This window comes from Argiope bruennichi, chromosome X2 (genome assembly GCF_947563725.1).
Source record: "Argiope bruennichi chromosome X2, qqArgBrue1.1, whole genome shotgun sequence".
Classification (NCBI taxonomy): Eukaryota; Metazoa; Arthropoda; class Arachnida; order Araneae; family Araneidae; genus Argiope; species Argiope bruennichi.
The window spans coordinates 453,260-474,725 of NC_079163.1; the positions used below are offsets into that span (position 1 = coordinate 453,260).

The 21,466-nt window shown below is 32.9% G+C and overlaps 1 protein-coding gene across 9 annotated transcripts in view; it reads right to left on the minus strand.

Moving 5' to 3' along the window:
• LOC129960009 (rho guanine nucleotide exchange factor 25-like) overlaps positions 1-21,466 on the minus strand; it is a 575,803-nt gene that overhangs the window by 72,429 nt on the left and 481,908 nt on the right. For all 9 annotated transcript variants that reach the window (XR_008783500.1, XM_056073001.1, XM_056073000.1 and 6 more), the window contains 4 exons: positions 20,427-20,539; positions 2,524-2,683; positions 1,332-1,424; positions 1,099-1,233 (listed from right to left, as the gene is read on the minus strand). Coding sequence is in view for 8 of the 9 variants with exons in the window: in XM_056073001.1 (XP_055928976.1) it covers positions 1,099-1,233; positions 1,332-1,424; positions 2,524-2,683; positions 20,427-20,539 (501 nt within the window). In the remaining variant the exon portion in view is untranslated. The remainder of the gene's footprint in view (positions 1-1,098; positions 1,234-1,331; positions 1,425-2,523; positions 2,684-20,426; positions 20,540-21,466) is intronic.

The window sequence follows — 21,466 nt, forward strand, 5'->3', positions numbered from 1 at the left end:
GGGCAGAAGTCTGACTTTTAGCTCATATGAAGATGACACTCACACACTCGCTTGCACAACCCTCTTTACTTGTCAGTTTCAGCGTTCTTCAAAGAAGACCAGGGCAACGCTAGTTTCAATGCAATCTGTCCTTACCGGGGATAAGCCCCTACCGGGGCTAGGCGCCCCGTCAACCCAACCCACACTCGTTTGCACAACCCCTTTTTACAAGGGGGCTCTTTCACAAGCCTTACAGATAGAACATAGGTGAAGAACAACCATGCTCGAACCTGCGACGCAGAGACCACGGGGAAGACTCGCTACCTCTAGGCCAGGACGCACGATCTTTCCTTCTTGTAATGTTTAGAGATCTGCATTTTTTAGATGAAAAAAAAAAAATTCTGCATTTTTCTGGTTTTTCAGAAATTTTCCTGAATTTTCCTTATTTTTAGAAGATTTTTAAATTCCCCTGAATTTTTCCTTATTTTTAGACGAGTTTTAAATTCCCAGCATTTCCACTCCCCCCGTTCACCCAGTGCTGTGGAAACCCTGATTTCTTACTTAGAAACACACGCAATTCTTTTTTTTTAACATCATAGCAATCAGAAGAAACGAATTTTTCGATTAATGGGCAAGAAAATTGTTTCAAAAGGATACGCTTTTATAAGAGAGCATTTTGTAAGTACAGTGATAATACGAGAATGCTTATAAATATTATGTAGAAAATGAAGAATCATGAAAATAGCACATCAGCCTAGTGAAGTCCAGAACAGCCAAAATCTACTCAAGCAAATATGCATATTTTTTTAAAATTTATAATATTATATCTTTTCAACATTAGATTTTAGCTCCCCTGTCGGCATCATAACTCTCAAGCAACTATTCATAGAGAATTATCGTCACGATATCGAAAAACCCGATTTTTTTTTTCTTCTCTTGATAAACCGACTATCGGCGTAGTAGTTCTAAACACAGGTGAATGGATTTTAACTATAATGTTCAGAAGTTTGAAGAGAATTTTATGAAACTATAAAAAAATATTCTAAACAGAAAGCATTAATTAAAAATTGTAAAAATATTACAAGACAAATGTAAAAAGAAAACTTCAAAGATACTTACATCGAAACCTTGCAACCGACCAACATTCATCATGTCATTTGCAGCTTTAGGAACAACATGCATGATCTGAACAGCTTTGCGTAGATTTTGAGCTTCTTCCTCAAGGCCCGCCTTTTCAGTATATTTCAAAATGTCCTATGCAGTAAAATTTCATTTCAGAAAAAAAAAATAATAATGATTCTCGCGCGTAAGGCTTATTTTACAGAAATAAATAAATAAAGATGCAAAATTACCTTCAAAAGTAACTGATATTTCATTATTCTTTGAACCGGTTTAATTAGAAGATCAGGTATTTGCAATTTATGGCCAAGTTTCTGCCGAGCTTCCTGTTAGAAAAAGGTTTAAATAGAAACAAATCACTTTCCGAAATCTAAAAGAAGCGAGTAAAGGGAAAGGCTATATATTGCCTTTTTTATAATGATCCTATCCTACATCCCTATGGAAAAAAAAAAAAAAAAAAAACATTAATGCAACGCCCTTAAATTTCTGATTGTTTTTATTTGTGCACTGAGCTCCCGAGAAGAAACTTGCGCAGTATAGCCAAATATGGCTCTAGTGCCAATAAACCACCACCGCCCGAGAAAAAACAGTACATTACAAAAATATCATTTCCGGCTACTTTACTCTCGACATTTAAAACGTTTTGGAGTCCATTTTGACATTTTCTTATGGATATTAGAATTACGGTTTTAATTTGAATAAAAAAGAAACCTAAATTGTTTTATACACGGGTAAATGAATTTTATAATATATACAATGAATAGTTTTATAAATTTGCATCCTAGTATTATTCTTATCAAAGAAATTTTGTTGAAAATTATTTCATGCAAACCATTAGAGAACCTGTATCAAGTTTACACCTAATATTTAGATTTACAGATTGTGAATTTGAAATGAGATTTACTCAGATAATCTATCAAATGAAATTATCCTATTTAGAGTAACATGTTTATTCATACTTTGAACATTAATTTTTTTATCATTTTAATCTCTCTTCCAAGTAAAACTGTAAAGATATATTAAATTAACTCTGTGTATTGAGACTTTTTACCAGTGTAGACAAATTTGCATCATGAAGTTGACAACTTGTAATGAATATAAATTTTTACACACGGTGAAAATTTAATATACAGAACCATACATTCATTCATTATAAAAATATCTGAAATAGAAAATAAGGAATATCGAAAATTTTAAAAATTTATTTCAGCATGGATTTGTCGGTTTATTTCCAAATATTTGCTGCGGCAATAATAAGATAATTGTTTATACACTGATAATTTAAGAGCTAAATTGAACACATTTCATATTATTCTATTATAAATATAACATACAAATCGCAATCATATAAAGGCTTAAATTTAATATAAACATGTTTAAAATAAAACAAAAAAGTAAACAGAACAACATAAATAAAAAAATTACCTCAAAGAAAGTGTCTAGGTATTCTGAAACAATATATTCTGATTTTGGTTTATTCTGGCAGTAAACAACATACATACTCAAACGGCGTTCATATCGTCTGAACAAAAGACCTAAGCGCTGTGGCTCTTCTAAGCACTTCTCAATTTCAGCACAGAAGGAACTAAGTAATGAAATATTTTCAATAAATATATTGCTCGAAATGCATTGTGAAAATATGCGATGCATAAAATTACTTAATTGTAAAAAGAAAAGTAAAATATTTATTATTACTTAGTATACCTATGCAGTATTATGCATGATAAAATAAAGCGCACGAATATATATGATATTAACAATTATATTTTATAACGTGAAATTTAACACTATGAAATTTAATATTACAAGTTATTTTAGAGTCAATGTTTAGTTACAATTCAAATTAAGTAGTAATTATGTTCAAAACCAAGGAAATTATATAATCAAATAAAAAAAAAAATGAAACTTATTTCAATATTTTGAAAAAAGTAACTTATTATATGGTATTGTGAAACAATTTTAGTTAGGAACAAGCTGCACAATTTACAAGGTTTATTCAAAGAACAAAGATAACAGTTTCGAGTGGAACAGGAATGCATAATATAGGCGATTTATCGTGATTTGAGGCACAGATAAAGCATTAAAATATCATATTAAGAAAAGCAATGGTATTTAGAAATCTAAAAAAATTCAGAGTGGGATTTCAAGTCCTGTAGATTTAAAAAAGATGTGGGAGTGATTCAACCCATCATAGATAACATTAAGACACTGAGTCAGAATATGGGCAACAGAACTAGGCAACAAATGTCTAGGTGTGCATCTCGAGTGTCCAATGCGGAAAGTATTTGCATCCATGCATTGTTTTGATAAACAAAATCACATTTACAAATGTGTGAATCGAATGTAACTGATTCTCAAATTGTACATTCTAGGTTTCTTGTCACTTCACCTAGATATACTGTTTCATATATCCTGAATTATTACAAAAGGGAATGCCCAATGGAATTAGTATTGTAACAGACTTTGCAGCACGGTAAGTACGCTCATCTCTCTGGTTTTCAACATATCTGAGATCCCAGAGGTATATTGCGTCAAAAACTCTGCTCTTCATTGACGTAAGTATTCCCTGAGTTGTACAACTTGGTAAAAATAGCAAAAAAAGTTGATTGGTGTAGGCACTAAATTTACAAAAATCCAATGAAGAAATACGCTAAAATGCATATGAAAAGCAGTGTACTTCAGCAGTGTAAATCAGAGGCGGCGGCAGAGATTTGCCGACGGGGAGGCAAGAGAAAGCCGACAGGAGGGCAAGCACAATCTCTCTCATTTGGCTTTAAAATAACTCATAATAATTAATTTTACGTTTAATTAAAGAAAATCAAGTATTATTTAGCTTCTTTTTCATTCAGATACTGATACTTTCTTTCATTGTTAAAACTTTACAAAGGAATTTGTAAAATAATGTTCTCAGTTTCTTTTAATGACACCAAAAAATTGTCAATATTTGAGTATTTCTTTATGAGACTGTTGAGATTTAATTTATTTTATATCAGAACCTATATAAAAAAGGTTCAAAGAAAAAGTTTTATAAAAGAAACGTTTTCAGAATTCTAAAATAATAAAAAATATTCGATGATTTCACCAAAAATCGATTTTTCAACGTAGTTCTCCCTACTTAAAATATTTGCTAAATCAGGATTGCAGCAACGAGCAGGAATTCAGATACGTTTCGAATCCGAGGATAATAAGTGCGCAACAAAAATACAACAAATTACATTCAATATAACAAAAAATTTACTTTGACACGATTTTATTTTACTTTACTTTTGACACGATCAATATAGAATGCGGAAAAGATACAATGATGTCGATTCTTAAGAATACTGGAGAAAATATTTTGTAAATATATGTACAAACTTACTATTTTATGTAAGATATGAAAAATATTCTTATGAAAAATGGACTGCTTAAACATTAGATCCCCCATGTATTTATTTTTCAATATATATTTAGGTTTAAAAAACCAGTGAATTTTACTAAGAAAATTTTTTTAAAAAAACAGAAGAGATACAAAGTTTTTGATATAAACTAACCTACAGGTAACTGATCATGCAGTCAAAACTTCAAGAGGGCTCTAAGTATATACTATAACGCCAGATGTGATCACATGCTTTTTTCATTCTCTATGAAAATAGACTAAATGGTTCATCTTCAAAAATGCATTGAAAATTTTATCTATAAAATATTGTCAACAGAAGATCTGCATTTACAGAAGCTGCATTAATGCAACATTGTAATTCACTTTTGGTTGAAGAATGAGTGGATATTGGTTATTATTTCAAATGTTTTATTGGAACAATTCGTTAATGTGATTCGTTATTCCGATAGTTCGAAGGTTCCCAAGGGTTCTTGCCTGACATCAATCATCGGATTCATAACACGTTCATTCCATTATCAAGGTAAATTCCTTCATTTCAAACTCAATTAATGAAATAAAGTATGTTAGAAGGAGACGGGGCATTCAAGTGGCGAAGCATATAGAACGAAATTCTTTCGTAATACAAGGTACAATGAGATTTAGACAAAGCTTCATTAGCTCATATATTATAAGACGAAAATTATATAGAATGATCTGTTATATGTTGGAAATCTGTCGTCATTCAGCACAGGTTTTAAGGAAGTTGAATTATAACAAGCTGAATTAGACCCTTTTGAAAATGTCGCGCCGATGGTATTGGCTATATCTTTTAGAGATGAATAAATGGCAACATTAATCTTTACAATAATGAAAATACATTCTTGACAGAGATCGTTAGTTTACTTTCTTTCATATACATTTACTAGATGTAATAGAATTTGATAAGGGACATCAGCTGAATCCAATATTCTCCCGTTACGTCTCGAAACTTTACGTGCAAAGGCATTTGTACGTTTAAATGAAACAAAATTTTGTCAGGTATCTTCTAAAAATACTCGATATTTTATGCTTTAATCGCTTCATAGCAGGCAAGCATTTCACCGAGGCTTGGTAAGCTCATATAGGCTAGAACAACTCGTAGGAATCCCAATATCAACCGCATGGTTTCAGTGATTTGTATAGTGGTATCGAAAATAGCCACAAAATCAGCCATTGCCTCAATGATTGTAGTTAACTGCTAAAAAAGATCGCAGTCTGTTCTTTAGAAATAGGCAGATGTGTCATCCTAACGATATCGGAATGAAAGATAAAAATTGGAAAGTGATCACTGGAAAGTTCATTTCCAACTGCCAAATTCAAGTAGGACAGCAGTGACAGAGAGGTCATCCTCTTTCTTTTCACTACATACTCCAAACTCGGAATCTCTAGGATTCCTTGTCAGTTGAAGGGCTGGCTACATGAGAAAAGGGTTATTGAGAAGAAAACATTATTAAGGTTGCATTCACAGGGATGCCACTCAAGTCTGGAAAACAATTCCCTCTGTTCTCCCTGTACGTATATTCACGATATAAGAAAATGTGCAAATAGCACTCACTTTCTAATTATAATGGAACATAATTTTAAGGAGTTGAAAAAGCAAGGAAAGAAAGCAACAATTTAACATTATTCGAAATACGGCAAATTAAAAGATGATTTATATTTACATACAGAAAAAAAAATATCTTTATTATCTAGAATTTAGCAAGACAAAATTTATATATTAAGGGAGAGAGATATATTATCTCATGTTTTTAAATTGCAAGTCATACTAAATTAAAGATTCGGGTGAAATAAAGCACAAAACAATTTTGTTATCATGACACAAATCATAATGATTATTTAACAAAAACATTGCAAAGCAAGATTATTATTATTTTTATTATTTATTCATTAATTTTCGCCAATTCAAGTATTTGGGCATCAATTTCTGCATCTTCTGCAGATTTTTCAGCCATCAGTTTTATGGAGCTATTGGATCTAATCCGTAACAAATAAGGTACAACATTTCTGCATGACTTAACGTACATTTTTCAGCTATTTGACTTCCAATGAACATATGTGAAAATATTTACTAAGCATCATTGAATGAATTAAAGGATGAATATGACGCAACAAGTTTTAATGCCCATAAAAATTCAGCTTTAAATTATTGTTCTTGAGCTAAAAAGTTCCAAATCGGTTTATTTTCGGACATTAAATGTGGCGTTTTCGGATGTGGTATGTTATTCATTCTTTTTAGATACTAAGTCCAGCATCAGTGATGACACTTTAGAGCTGGCACGCAGTCTTGTATTTTTCCTCTTTTGGCATGATTACTAAGTGTCTGTTTTCCAAATTTACTTAAGCTTATTATCTTCTTACAAAGCGATCAGTACGCAACAAATTGATTTTGTGGAACTTCTCGAACCCATTCAGCAAAATCAGAATTGATTTTTTTTATTCATCCAATTCGTATTACATACTTATTTTGAGCAGCTTATGGATTTAAAAATATTCTCTAATCTACTTTGAATAAGTTCACGGTTTCTCAAATAATAAACAAACCATTCAATAAACTCAAGTATGGTAGATTAAACACCAGCGCACTATTTCGGCAGATTGAATACTGCTAATCCCGCCTGAGAAATGTAATCTATTCTTTCACGCAGTTGCAAAATTCTCAAGCATGCTCATTAGCTGCGATTTGGGAATCTCATGAAAAAGAGGAAAGAAAAAAAGAGGAGATAGAAAAGGGGTGATGAGTGAGCATTACAAATCGCGAATGGAATTGTTTCGTTTCTGGAATCTATGACTATGATCTGTTATTCTTGCATCTTTAGAGATCGGCAATTTTTTGGATGGGAAAAAAATAAATAAGAAATTTAAAGTTCCTTGTTTTTATGAAATTTTTCAAATTTCCCTGCATTTCGCCGGGTTTTTTTAGACGTTTTTTAAATTCCCTGTATTTTCCCAGTTTTTCCCTGTTCTTCCGATGGCGTGGCAACCCTGCTTCCATATACAATATATCACGACAACAACTATATAACACAGCTATGAAAAAATGAAAATGTTTGTTCAGGAAGATGATTCATGAAATTTAATGTGAAGTTTAATATGGTTGAAAAAGGACTTCATAGGGGATATTGATGAACAAATAGTAGATCTAGGGGAAATAGATATTATCCTACAGAAACTGCACAAAGTTTCTTATTTAGATCTTGGAAATTGTTTTTCATCAACCATTATAAGATTGGTTCGAGGTCATAGATGAGTTTGCTAAGGTGAAAAGACGTGGTGAGAGAGCAGCTAGGTGCATAATGGAATGGATCGCTCATTTCCACGCAGCCACAGCGGTTAGTGATTTGAGGTATGAGGGAAATGGGTTTTGACCTGCTGCAAAGATTATATCTTGCTTATTTTATAGTGCTGGGTTTAAGGAGATTTTGCATATGATTTAGTAAAAATTTCTTTCAAATGAACAGTTTTCTTATTCTTCTTGCCATCGTTGAAAACACGGTTTTAATTATATTTTTAAAGAAATTTCTTGATACTGAGCATTGTACGGAAGAACCTGCAGATATAGCCTGTTTGGCAAAGAAATCTGCTGCCTCGTTGTCATAATGTCCATATGTGCTTAAATCCATCGTGATTGAATATAAGAGTAGCCGAGTAAAATGGTTTAGATTTCTTGAGCTACTGGGCTTGGGGTTGAGTACGAGAAGGTTGCCTTTAAACTGGATTCGTTGTCGCTCCATATATCAGCATTGTTGACTTATTTGCTAGTGCATTTACATGCTTTAATGATTAGAAACTCAACCTAAAAGATAGAGTTCTTTTCACTAAATTCGCCAAGTCACTTAATGGAAGAATTGGTCATTTTGGAAGACGCAAAAAGCAAAGCCAGTTTGTTATTGCGTTTGGATACATCTACAAGAATGTCGGTCTTATTTGGCCATTCGATGGTTCAAAAGATCCTTCGTGTACTTCATTTGCTTGCGTTTTTATCAATTCCACCATCTCATTTCAACTTCCCCTTTCATGTTCTATTTTTACTGCAGAAATCACTGCCATCCTTCATGCATTATCTCACATTTCAAATAGTACACCTTATAATTATATCATTTATTCAAACTCAAAAATTAGTTTGGAATCATTGACATCACTCCACCGTTTCTCTCATCCATTGACTTTTAACATTCTTGAACTACATGATAATCTCACTTGTAAGGGGTTCAAAGTTCTCTTCTGCTGGGTTCCTTCGCACATTGGTATACAAGGAAATGAATTAGCAGGGAATCTAGCGAAATCTCGTATACCATTGAAATATATAACACACCACGTTAAATCCAGTTCTGCATTTAAAATGGCAAACCCAGTGGAATGTTACAGAGGTAAATAAAAAACAATAAAACGCCTAATCGTCTGTTGGCCTTGTAGAAAACTTAATACAATTCATACTCGATTAAAAATTGGTCACACACAACTCACACAAAAACATTTGCTGTTGGGGGGAACCCGCACCCCGATGTACAGTATGTCAGTGTCCTATGACAGTTCATCATATTTTAACAGAATCTCAACAACTTAATAATGAATGCATTCGCTGCTTTCGTTCTCCCCACATCAAATTAAAAGTCATTCTTCATTTAGTTCCCCATCCCCATCTTTTAACCTTTTTTAAAATTATTGGCTTTTACTTTTTAATAGGATTCTTAAATAACTTTTAGATTGCATTTTACCATGCTACTATTTTTAGCAGATTTTATAGTTTGACAGGTCCTGGATAATGACTCAATTTAGAAACAAACTTCTAAAATAAGATCAACTCTCACCATATGTTTGGCGCAGTTTAATCATAAATGGTTCTTGCGCCAATAAACTCCATCAAACCAAACTTATGTGAAGGGTGGGATTTTTGTTTTAGGGAGATCCTGTCTTCAAAAAGGATGTCTGTAAGGTAGATTTTCAAATAGAAGCATTTAGTCTCAAAGTCTTCAGAGTGGCACGTTAAATTCTGGAAATAATTTGACATATTAAAACGAGTCGTTCTAACATAAATGGCTTCTACTTTTACTTTAATGCGAAGTGGGAGAATTCTTTCAATAACTTGGAGTATTGCAGTTGAGTAGAGGTTGATAGGAAATGCGCCAGAAATAGTGAAATCTAATGAAAAAAAAAAAAAACTGTACGTCTGGACTAGTGATTTTTTTTTTCATTTTTATTTGAATACTTCTCTATTTATATTAAGAGAATTGATCGATCAATTACCCCCTAGAATTTATGCTATATTTCGCCATATTAGTATCCATGAAAGTCATCGAGTTAAATGAAAGTTGATCAACCAAAAAGTTGAGTTCTTTTTATGTAACGGTATCCAGAAGAGGAAAATACAACAAACAATAATTACGGATTTGTTGATGACCTGACTTACAAACCTTTGCTGTGTAAGTCCTCAATCAGTATGAAGTGGCATACTGGACTAATTATTTGCAGTGGGTATGCAAACACTCCTAATGCCCGTTTTTTTGTATTTGCATCTTCCCGCATACAAAAACGAATTTAGATATCGCTCAAGAACTTAATGTTTCCAGTAAAGTTATAAGAATTGGCTGGTAACACTTCTGGATTGATTTGATACCAGTCAACTTTGAATGATATTTCCGAAATAAGGCTGACCCAATATAATTAGGTTTTATTCGCTTTCCTTAGTTTTGTTTGCATCATTACTATTTAAGGGAACATAAATTTCTCAAAGCGGACAAAACACAATGGACATATAATTGGAATCGGATGGATCAGTTTCAAAAACAGTGTCGTTATCTGTATCGCAGGTTGAATTGTTGATAACTTTCAAATGGAGGTGGCCGTAAAGGTCTACCAACATAATTTCTCTAATATAACTTCAAAATAACCCATACTAATATATTTACTCAAATTCACTTTAATATTAATTAGCTCACTAAAATTCTTCACCCTCTTTATTTTATTTTTTATTCAGATACTGACACAAATTTTTCTTTCATTGTTAAAAATGTGTTAGGATATTTGTAAAAAAAAAATTCTTATTCTCTTTTACTGGGCATCAAAAGATTGTCAATATTTCAATCTATTTTTTATGAGGTAGAGTCTATTTTTTAAAGGAATTTATCTTGAGATTTAAATGTTCCAAAGTCTAATTCTAAAAAAAAAAATCATATTTCCTTTTAGATTTTAGTATATGAATCAAAACATAAATCGGCATCACCATCCCAGGAACCCAACATGTAGATAGTGGTTACTGGCTCTAATCATAATTCTAGCCAAAACCTATATACTGAGAATTTTATCCGAGGTCAGCAACCACACTTAAATAACATCCAAAGAAAGTGACCCTTCGCTCGATCTCTAACAGACAAATAATTTAAATGACTAGTGATAGAATGGGACCACAGAACACTTAACATTTATAGAGTCGCCATGCATGGCAACATGAGGGGGTTTGGGCTGTCCATGAGAAGAAAGCCAGAATCAAACGGAACAGAAATGGTTACTCATGGAGTCTCAACACTAGCAACTGAAAAGATAGAAAGAAAAAAAAAGCAGAAGGTGGAGAAGAGTATAAACCAGAATGTCAGATCACTACAGTACATAGAGTTTATGATATCTGTCATGCCTAAAAAAGATACCAGAGCACCAGAAAGTTAGGAAGGAATAGGAATAGAAATAGTAGAACAACACATAATTCAGTATACTCCACGTTTTTTTTTTTGGGGGGGGGGGCGAAATGTAATAAAAGCATAAATTCGGATACAAGAAAAACTTCGCAGTGTTCAAGAAGTTTCTATTAACCGATTTAAGATAAACAGAAATGGGATAAGTGAAAGAATATTACATCATCCTGAATTGAAATATCTGTCCATCAGTGGTAATAAATAACATGCTTTTGTCCCAAGAATTATGAAATGGATATTGATAATAGCGAAAAATAAGTCAACTAAATTATAAATAAATTAGATCTACAGATGCTATCAGTTTTTATCTACACATATTATGATGCAATCAAACAATCATATTTACCTTTCCTTACAAAATTAAGCAGCGAAAATACATTCTGGGAAATAATATTTTTATTATTATAACCAAAACTAAGTAGTCATTTTTACAAAATAATTTTTTCTTCTAACACATACTTAATTTGAAAGTTAAGTTTAATAAGTAGACTAAATAATCATAAATCAGTTTCATTTCTACTCATTGCATTAGAATCGCCATTGTTTTAAGAATATTATATGGGGGAAACTTTGAAAAAAATTCTAATAAAAATGTATATTAATACAAATGTTTATACTTTATATTACAGTCAATCTTTTCCTTTTTTAAGGGAAAGGAGAGTGACTATAAATCACAACTAAAGCTACTGTCCAGTAACATTTTTCTATGCTCAACTGCAGTCACTGTTTCCCAAAATACATTTCTGCTGTTGTCATAAATGTTAAAAAAGTAAATGATTAATAAAAAAAATAAAAAGTGCTATCTCATGGCTGAGGCATAAGAATCGGGATACATACTTGCACTCCTCCTCAACTTCTTACTTGCAATGCAATAAAACCTTATATTTTTCATGTACGTCGCCCTTTACATTTAAATACATTGCACACAATTGCAAAGCAAAATTAGATCAAAATCAAAGATCTAATATATGCTTTAATATCTGATATGAATTGTCTTATCTTGATAATTTTAACACACACACACACACACAGAGCATTAAGAGCATTGGAGACATTAGGAGTGGCATCTGAAAAGTACGAAGCAATGCTGCACCCATTAGTAGATTCAGAGTTTCGAGAAGACCTTATAAAAGAGTAGGAACAAACACGTAGAAGAGTTGAAAATAAAGACAAGCTGAATATTTTGGGAAACTTGATAGAATTTCTTCTATCGGAAGTCGAAAGTGATGAGAGATTACAACGTGCTCGATTCGGTTTTGTAAAGGATCAAGAGTTCCAAACAATTAAACCGAAAGATAAAATTCCTATGACAGTTTGAATTGTATCTAGTGAAAAGAAAAGAGTTGATAAAAATGACAAGCAATGCATATTTTGTAATACATTAGAATGCTTTAAAGCTCCTGATATGTCACCGGAAGAGAAAAGAAAAATATTAAAGAAGAAAGGTGCTAGCTCTGTTTGTTTGAAAATCAGGTCATAGTTCGAAGATTTGCAAGACCTATTTGAAGTGCATTATATGCAAAAACATCATTGTATTATGTGTCCAAATATAAATCAAACAAAACAAAATCAATCACATGAATTGGATGCCAAGGTTCTCTTGTCACCAAGGAATTCATCTACATTATTGTTAACAGTATTGGCGAATATCATCAATAAAGACAGATCTTTAATTATCCGAGGATTATTCGATACTGGTCCTCAGAGATCTTTCATAACAAAAGATATTGTGGATAAACTGGAATTGGGACCAGTAGATCAAGAAATGCTTAGGCGGACTTTTGGGAGGTAGTGAAACTAAACATAAGTGGCATAATATTTATAATATTACATTGTAAAGCTTGAGTTAGAATTTCAGGCACAACATTTCTTTTTTAGATGAAAAGAAAATATATGGTGCTATTCCTCGTGTAAACAATCCTGATAATTTTCCCATTTTGAACAGAAAAAAAATTAAATAGTACAGGGGAAGATACACCTGAAATAGGTTTATTAATAGGAGCAGATTATCTTGGTGCATTACTGACAGGATCAATTGAAATCATTGATAAAAATTTAGTAGCCATAAAAACAAAACTTGGATGGACACTTCAAGGTAAACAAAAGAAACAATCAAAATCTTTGGAGAATATTATTTATGCTACCAATTTAGATTTTATGGAATTATGGAGCCTAGATGCCATCAGTATACGAGATTAGTCAAGGCAGGTAGTCGATGAAGAAACAGTTGAATTTTTCCTTAAAAATATTAAAAGAAATGAAGACAAGAGATGAGAAATATGTTTGTCGTGGAAAAGCGGACACCCATAGAAATCAACAAAAAATTAGCCACTGAACATTTGATGTTAACTACAATAAATCTAATTCAATCAGGACATTTAAGCGAATATGATGATGTGTAGAATAAGGACACTGTTTACCTCATCATCCTGCAATAAAGACTGGGAATATAACTACAAAGATTTGCCCAGTTTTCGATGCTTTAACAAAGATTCTAAAGGAAATTGCTTGAATAATTGCTTAGAAAAAGGTCCAAATTTATTAGAATTAGCACCAAAATTAATATTTCAATTTTGTAAAAATGCTATTGGAATAACATTAGATATTAAAAAGGCCTTTTAACAAATCAGCTTGAACCCCAAAGGATAGAGATTATCTTATGTTTTTATTGTGGAAAGAGTTTTCAAGACGAGAGGCATTGATCACCCTGAGACATAGTCGAGTGGTATTTGGTACTTCTCTTAGCCCATTTTTCCTTGGGAAGCGATAGCTCATCATCTAGAGAATGTTCCAGATGGGAGGAAGGAAACAGCTCGTCAACTTCAAAAATCTTTTTATTGCGCAACTAGTTTAGAAACTAAGGAAGAAGCTTCCAAATTTATTTCTGAAGCTAAAGAGCAGATGTCTGAAATTTGATTTACGAGGTTTGGTTACTTCTCAAAAAAATTGTAGAAGAAACACAAAAGATATATATTCTAACACTAGGACTTTGTTGGGATACTGAAAATGATGAACTTTCCTGAAAGGAGCTGTTAAAATTTCAGAAGCAAATATTACTGAACAAACACTATTATCTGCTGCTCAACGAATATACGACCCAATAGGATTTAGGAACCCAACTACTCTGATTCCAAAGATCATTCTACAAAAAACATGCAAAAGAAAAGTTAATTAGGATCATGTGTTTCCACCAGATATATGTAATAAATTTTTAGCCTGGTAAGACATGTAAATCTGTTAAAGAATTGCAAAATTCCAAGAAGATTCATTTCAAAACTTTTTAAAGATTGACAGATAAGTCTTCACTGTTTCAGTAACGCCAGTGAAGTCTCTTATGCCGCATGTATTTTATTATGTGCTGAATATAATGGGAAAATTTCAGTTCAGCTAGTAGCATGCAAATCAAGAGAGTCACCAATAAAGGAAATAACAATTCCTCGATTGGAACTATTGGGAGCTCTCATTTTATCCTGACTATATTGCCAGGTGGCAGATGGACTAGAGGTAATATTTAATGAAGTATACATTTGGACTGACTCGCCCGTTGTCTTTATCCGTTCTCCCGGATAATTCATGGAATACATTTGTAAGAAATTGAATAACAGAAATAAGAAAATATACCAATTCCGATAACTGGCATTTTGTACCAGGTCTTATGAATCCGGCGGAAATTCCTTCAAGAGGTTGTGATACAAAGATTTTATTGAAGAGCAATTGGTGGGAAGGCCCAGAATGATTATTCAAGTCACGAGAATTCTGACCTTTGAATGAGAAAAAAATTATCGATGAAAATTTAGTTGAATCGGAGTAAAGAAAAACAATAGTTAGTAGTGTGAAGCATGAATCAGTTGACTTTACTGACGATTTACTATAATTCTCGAAATATACGAAGATTGCTGGCTTGGATATTATGTTTCATTAAAAACTGTCGCCTTAAGAAAAAATATAAGGAATTCGAACTAACCTATGAAGAAGTCCAATCAGCTGAAAACTGTTTGCTAAAGCTAATTCAAAAGGAAAATTTTGCATGAAGCAAAATGAAAGCATAAGAAAATATGCAAACTTTCAAAGATGATTCTGACGTTAATAAAGTTAGAACTAAGCTCATACTGGGAGATGATGATGAGAATTTTAAGTGCTCAATAACCATGAAATTATTCGTCGATTAATACAACAGAAGCATTGCGAGGTGCTGCAGGCCGGACTTCGAACTCTCATTTCCAATTTGAGGGAAAATTACTGAATCGTTTCTGTCAATAAAATAGCAAAACAAGTAAGCTCTTATTGTAAAAGATTTAAAACCAAACCTACTGAGCCACCTTTAGCAGTTCTTTCTAAAAGTAGAATAAAAGTTTCTGCAGCATTTGAAGTCACAGGGTTTGATTTGGCAGGTCCGTTGTTTTTGCGTTTTGGAGAAAAGACATGGATTGTCCTTTTTACTTGTGATATTTATAGGGTTGTTCATCTTGAGTTAGTCAATTCCTTGTCCATGGAAGCCTTCATAATGGCTTTAAGAAGAGTTTTTGCTAGGTGAGGTCGAGTTAACATAATCTACACTGATAACGGCATCAGCTTCGTTGGTTCAAGTAATGCCTTGAAAAATCTAGATTGGGAGACGATCATGTCGTTTTCCACTATCAAGAAAATTAAATGGAATTTCAACCCACCTACTGCTGCATGATGGGGTGGATGGTGGAAGCGGATGATCCGTATGCTAAAAGAAAATTTGGGCCGAAAGAGTATTGATTATGAAGAACTGGAAATTCGTATCTGTGACTGTGAAACTACAATAAATTCCAGGCCACTCACATATGCTGAAGATAATTCAGAAGGTCTAAGGCAATTGACACCTGCTTGTTTCCTGAAAGGCATTCCTAGTAGTGATACAACTGATTTAGACGAAATCGACAATAAAAGCCTAAATAGAAGAAAACGTTTTATTAAAAAATCCAGGCATAATTTAAGAATGAGATTTCGCAACGAATACTTAGCAATGTTAGTACATAAAGGTCACATCAGAGAGGAATCTTTGAATGTTGGAGATGTTATTCTTCTAGAAACTGATGGAAAACGTCTTCACTGGCCTTTAGGAATTGTAACTGAAGTCCTCCCTGGAGCAGTTGAACATTCAAGAGTCGCCAGAGTAAGAACAACTCAAGGGGTAAAATTAAGACCATTCCAGAGACTTTATTTCTTGGAAATCAGTAGTTTTGAAAAATTACCATTTATTGCTCTATAAAAAGGATAAAATTACAACACTCAACTTCCTGCAACTTCAGTTGTTTCAGATCAAGAGTCCAGTGAAGATGATTATATAACCAATGTAGCTCCTAATGATGTCACTAAAGCTGGTCGACGTATTAAGATTCCCAATAGACTAGATTTATACTTTTTGTTGCAATTTCAGGTAAACTCCATAAAATTGCAAGGTGGGAGATCATGTATGCGTGAGGATTTTACAGGCAGAGACTTCAACTGAAATAATTACGGCTTACGAGAAGAAATGAATGGAGAGCTTTTGTTAAAGATGACTCTTTGCTCAGGCGATTCTTGTGGGAAATATATGGATGATAGCAAGGTTGAGTTGATAGTGATATGCAACAGTGCTTAACGTGTATGGATAAAGTTGCAGTACGTTATGAACAGAGCTCTGGCCAGCGGCTTCATCTTTTAATGGAGAAGTTTTTCTGTAGTGAAGAAGAACTGGAAGATGACACTGTAAGTCCTACTGCAAAATTTCAAAGAAATTTCAGTGAATTGAATGATGAATTACAGCGTGTTGCCAAATTAACTTTGTCAGATATTCTGTCGATGAGCAGAATCATGTCAAATCTATCACCAGAATATTTCGAATTCAACAGTGTGCGAGAATTTGTTCTAGTTGAAGAGAGTTCAGTAATAAATTGACTGAAAGACTTCGATTGATAGAAATGCGTTTACCTTCAAAATCAACAGATTCTACAGCTGTGGGTACTATCAAGAAGAAAGTTACGAAGAAACCTGAGAGGAGATGTTATATCTGTAGAAAGCCAGGCCATATTGCTAAAGACTGCAGGAGGAAAGAAAAACTGAAAGTTGAAAGTGATGCCTTTGTGTGTACCACAGAAGGAGTTCCAGAAAGTGAAGTGTGGATCGCAGACAGTGGAGCATCTGTTCATAAGACAAAACAAAAAAATATTTTGTGGATTTCGCAAAATTTACCTCACCCAAAGCAGTATATGTGGGGAATAGTGATGCAATTATGGCATATGGCCATGGAAGTGTGAATGTTGAAATAAAAATCAAAGGAAAATGGGATAGATACCATTTAACAGAAATATGGTATGCTTCTGACATCAGCAGAAACCTTTTCTCCATTAGACATTGAGTAAGGGTTTTGAATTCAAGGCATCAAAAAGTGAATGTTCCTTCTCTAGAGATGGACGATTACGTATGAAAGGAATTAGAACAGTGCATTTATTATATGATTAAAAATGCGTGTTGTATATCCTGTTGTATCTGCTGAAGTATGCGTTGCATCAGCAGATGATCCTTACAATTGTGGCATGAAAGACTGTGTCACCAAAGTAAGAGTCATGTGAAGGATATATTAAACAAGTATAAAATACAAAGTTATACGAACTATAACGAAATATGTGATGGATGCTACTTTGGCAAACAGTGTTGACGTCGTTTTGGAACAAGGAAACAAAGACATGTAACACCGGGGGAATCTATACATACGCATGTATGTCGCCCCATGCAGCAACAATCCTTAGGGGATGCTAGGTACTTTATATGTTTCAAAGATTTCAGCAAGTTTCGAAGGGTATTTTTCATTGGATCTAAGACTTGGATTTTTTTAGATTTCATCACTGGATCTAAGATGAGGCAAAAAATGCTTGGCATACCATTAAAGAAGTAATGAGTGATGGTGGAGGACAAATTCAAAATTCTTCAGCACACAGAAATTTTGAAAGATCAGGAGTCTCTTGAAATGTGTCAATGCCCTACAAACCTGAACAAAATGGAGCTACAGAAAAGAAAATCGAACTTTTGTAGAAAGTGCAAGATGTATAACTCATGCTACAAATCTTTCTTTGAAACTGTGGGCAGAAACAGTAAATACCTCTGTTTATGTTTTAAACAGAAAAGGACCAACACCAACTAAAGATAAAAGTCCTTATGAAGTGTGGTTTTCAAAAGAAGTTTTAAACATCAATCACCTGCATATATTTGGAACTGAGTGCTTTGTGCATGTACCCAAACAAAAAAAGGAGAAAATGGGACAAGAAAAGTGTCAAAGGTGTTTCTGTTGACTACATAAGAGAAAAGGATGGGTATAGCATTTGTAGGATAAAATATTAGAACAAAATTATCCTTTGTTAAGATATAATATTTCAAGATGAACAACCCTAGTTGTGTTTCAGATGAATTTTATACTGATAATCAAAAATCAGATAAGGAATTTGTAAAAAAATCATTTATTAAAACATTAGATTTAGACATGGAAGAACAAATAGGGAACATATCCTGCAATGTTGAACATAAAGAAGAAAATTTAGATGAACAAGAGGGCAGAAATTTGCGAGACAGGTTCATGTTAAGAATGCCGTCAAGTTTGACAATTTCGTTATGTTAGCTGAACATGTAGAACCTGAGACATACAAAGAAGCAATAGCTTTTGAAGATAGTGATAAATGGCTAGCTGTTATGAAGGAGGAGTTGGAATCTGTCAAAAATACTTGGGAACTTGTGAATTTACCCTTTTACAGAAAAGGTATTGGTAGTACGTGGGTGGGTATCTAAGGTGAAAAAAAGTGTCGATGGAACTGTTCAGCGCTTCAAAGTTCGCCTCGTTGTAAAAGCCAGAAATTTGGAGTTGATTTCTGCAAGACATTCAGTCCTGTGGTACGATGGGATACCATAAGAACAGTCTTGAGTGTCGTTGCTGCTCGAAAACTGAAACCTGCCCATTTTGATGTAAAAACTGCGATTCTGTATGGTGATCTCTCCGAGGATATTTACATGGCTCAACCCGAAGGATTTAGTGATGGTACTGAGCAGGTACGTAAATTACGAAAAATCATACATAAAACACGCCACGATGTTGGAATGCGCATTTTAAAAGTTTTTCTGAAAACAGTGGTTTGAAACAATTTAGCTGTGACCCATGTTAGTTTCAAAATAATGAGAAATCATTGTAGCAATTTGGTTGAGAAATCTTCTAAAAGAACTATGCTTTGTGTGACTGTTATACCAGTTCAAAAAATTGATAAACAATATGCTATCGGTCTAATTAAAAATCCTGAGTTCCATAACAGGACAAAACATATTGACATTCGTTACAAATTTATTCGAGAACAATATGAAAGCAAATAACTTGATGTCAAAAATTGTAGTAGCGAAATTCAGGTTGCTGATGTATTCACGAAACCTCTTGCTAAGGATAGGCATTTAAGTGCCAGGAATGTGTAATCTAAGTGATTAATTTTTTTGCAGATATATATTATATTTAGCATTGTTGTCTTTTACCTCCCCCCCTCTTAACTTTGTATTTTCATGACTATATGTGTCTTTGTCCTTAACATGTTTTTTTCTAGAATGTAGTGCAGATTGTTTTGATTTAGGGTAAGTATTGTAAATAATTAAAATAATCGTAATGGTTTTGCATAATTGTCTTGTCAAATCTGGCAACACCTATGTGTTTATCGTTCTTCTCCTTGTCTTTGCTGTGTGCTCGTTACTTTTACGAATGATTCTTAAATTCATTTAATAAGTCTATTTCTCCTGTGCATATCGGCTCAATGACTTTAAACATTATATGCATGTTGCGTTTGCCAATTTTTTGACAAAAGAAAAAAATCTAGGAGCAAGAGAAGCATTTCAGCATATCAAAAAATATCGTATTCATATGGATTGGGTCGGGGGGCTAAGCTAATAGAACATTTATAGTTTGGACTTATGCTTTATTCCATTCTATATTACTTTTGAGAGATCTCTGATAGTTAAAAAAATTTAAAGAATTCTTTTTATAACACTTATACTTTGATATTTTCATCAGGGACTGAAATACAAAAATAAAAAGTAAAATTATCACCAAATTTCACTATAAATTGTCATATTAATAACCAAAGTAAATCTTAGAGAACAGAATGTTTTTAAAAAAGACTCTTGAGATTTTTAATTTGGTAATGAAATAAGAGAATGGGGAAAAAAATTGCATTCACATATATAAATTCAGAAAATTCAAAATTACATACTCTCTATGCCATTCGTAAATAGCTTCAATATTCCCAAAAACAATTTTGTCCTTTCCATCCTTTAAATCCTCAGGTACAGGGATTTCATTATTGCGCATTAAATTCAAGTATCCCTAAAAATAAAGAAAGCGGATTATTTTCGTAAATCTCAAAGAATCTTTGCCCCCCTCCCCCTCACAAGAGATACACAAATACAAACAAAATAAGTACAAGTTAAGTTGAAAAAAAATATTTATAAGCATCTGCTTGTTACAAAATGACAATGATAAAAACTCTGAGATAGGAGTTATATGTGCTTCAATGATTCAGTTTTCTTTTAAATAAATTTGTTTCTATAAAAAATCAGAAATACGGCTTTCCCAACGTCACGAATCTTCACACATAGTGTTATTTATCAATAACTTAAAATTTGGGAGTTGCAGGTAGGCACGTTAAGCAAATTCAATACTTTTTAAAAAACACTTATTACGGAACTCGGTATAAACAATTTTTTAAACTTAATTTTCGAACTATTTTGTCATCAGTTTACAATTAATAATATAAATATTATTGAAAAAAATAACACACAAATTCTCTAGTTTATTAGCAGGTGGTGCAACTCATACGAAAAAAAATTCACAATTAAGTTTGATAAAATGAGAACACATAGGTGTACAAAATTTAAAAATTCAAGCACATCGAAAAGGAAGTGAAAATACATAGAATTAAAAAAAAATGAAAACAAAATAAACGAAATTATAAACCATGTTTGATGTCAGCAGCAGACTAGTAAGTAACCAGTCCGCCACTGTCACATTTGTCTTGCCCAATGGCAAATAGGCCACTCCATGTTAGAACAAAATCCCAATCAACACTGTTATGATATCTTCCAGATACTAAGTGGCATTTAAAATATTGGACAAGCGTGGAAATATCGAGCAATATCTTGTACTTATAGGACTTACACATAAGGCAATATAGATCTCAGAATATACTTGTGAGAGAAAGAAAAGCTCCAAACCTGTTCAAAAGGAGCACCCTGCGCCATTTTCAACCAAATA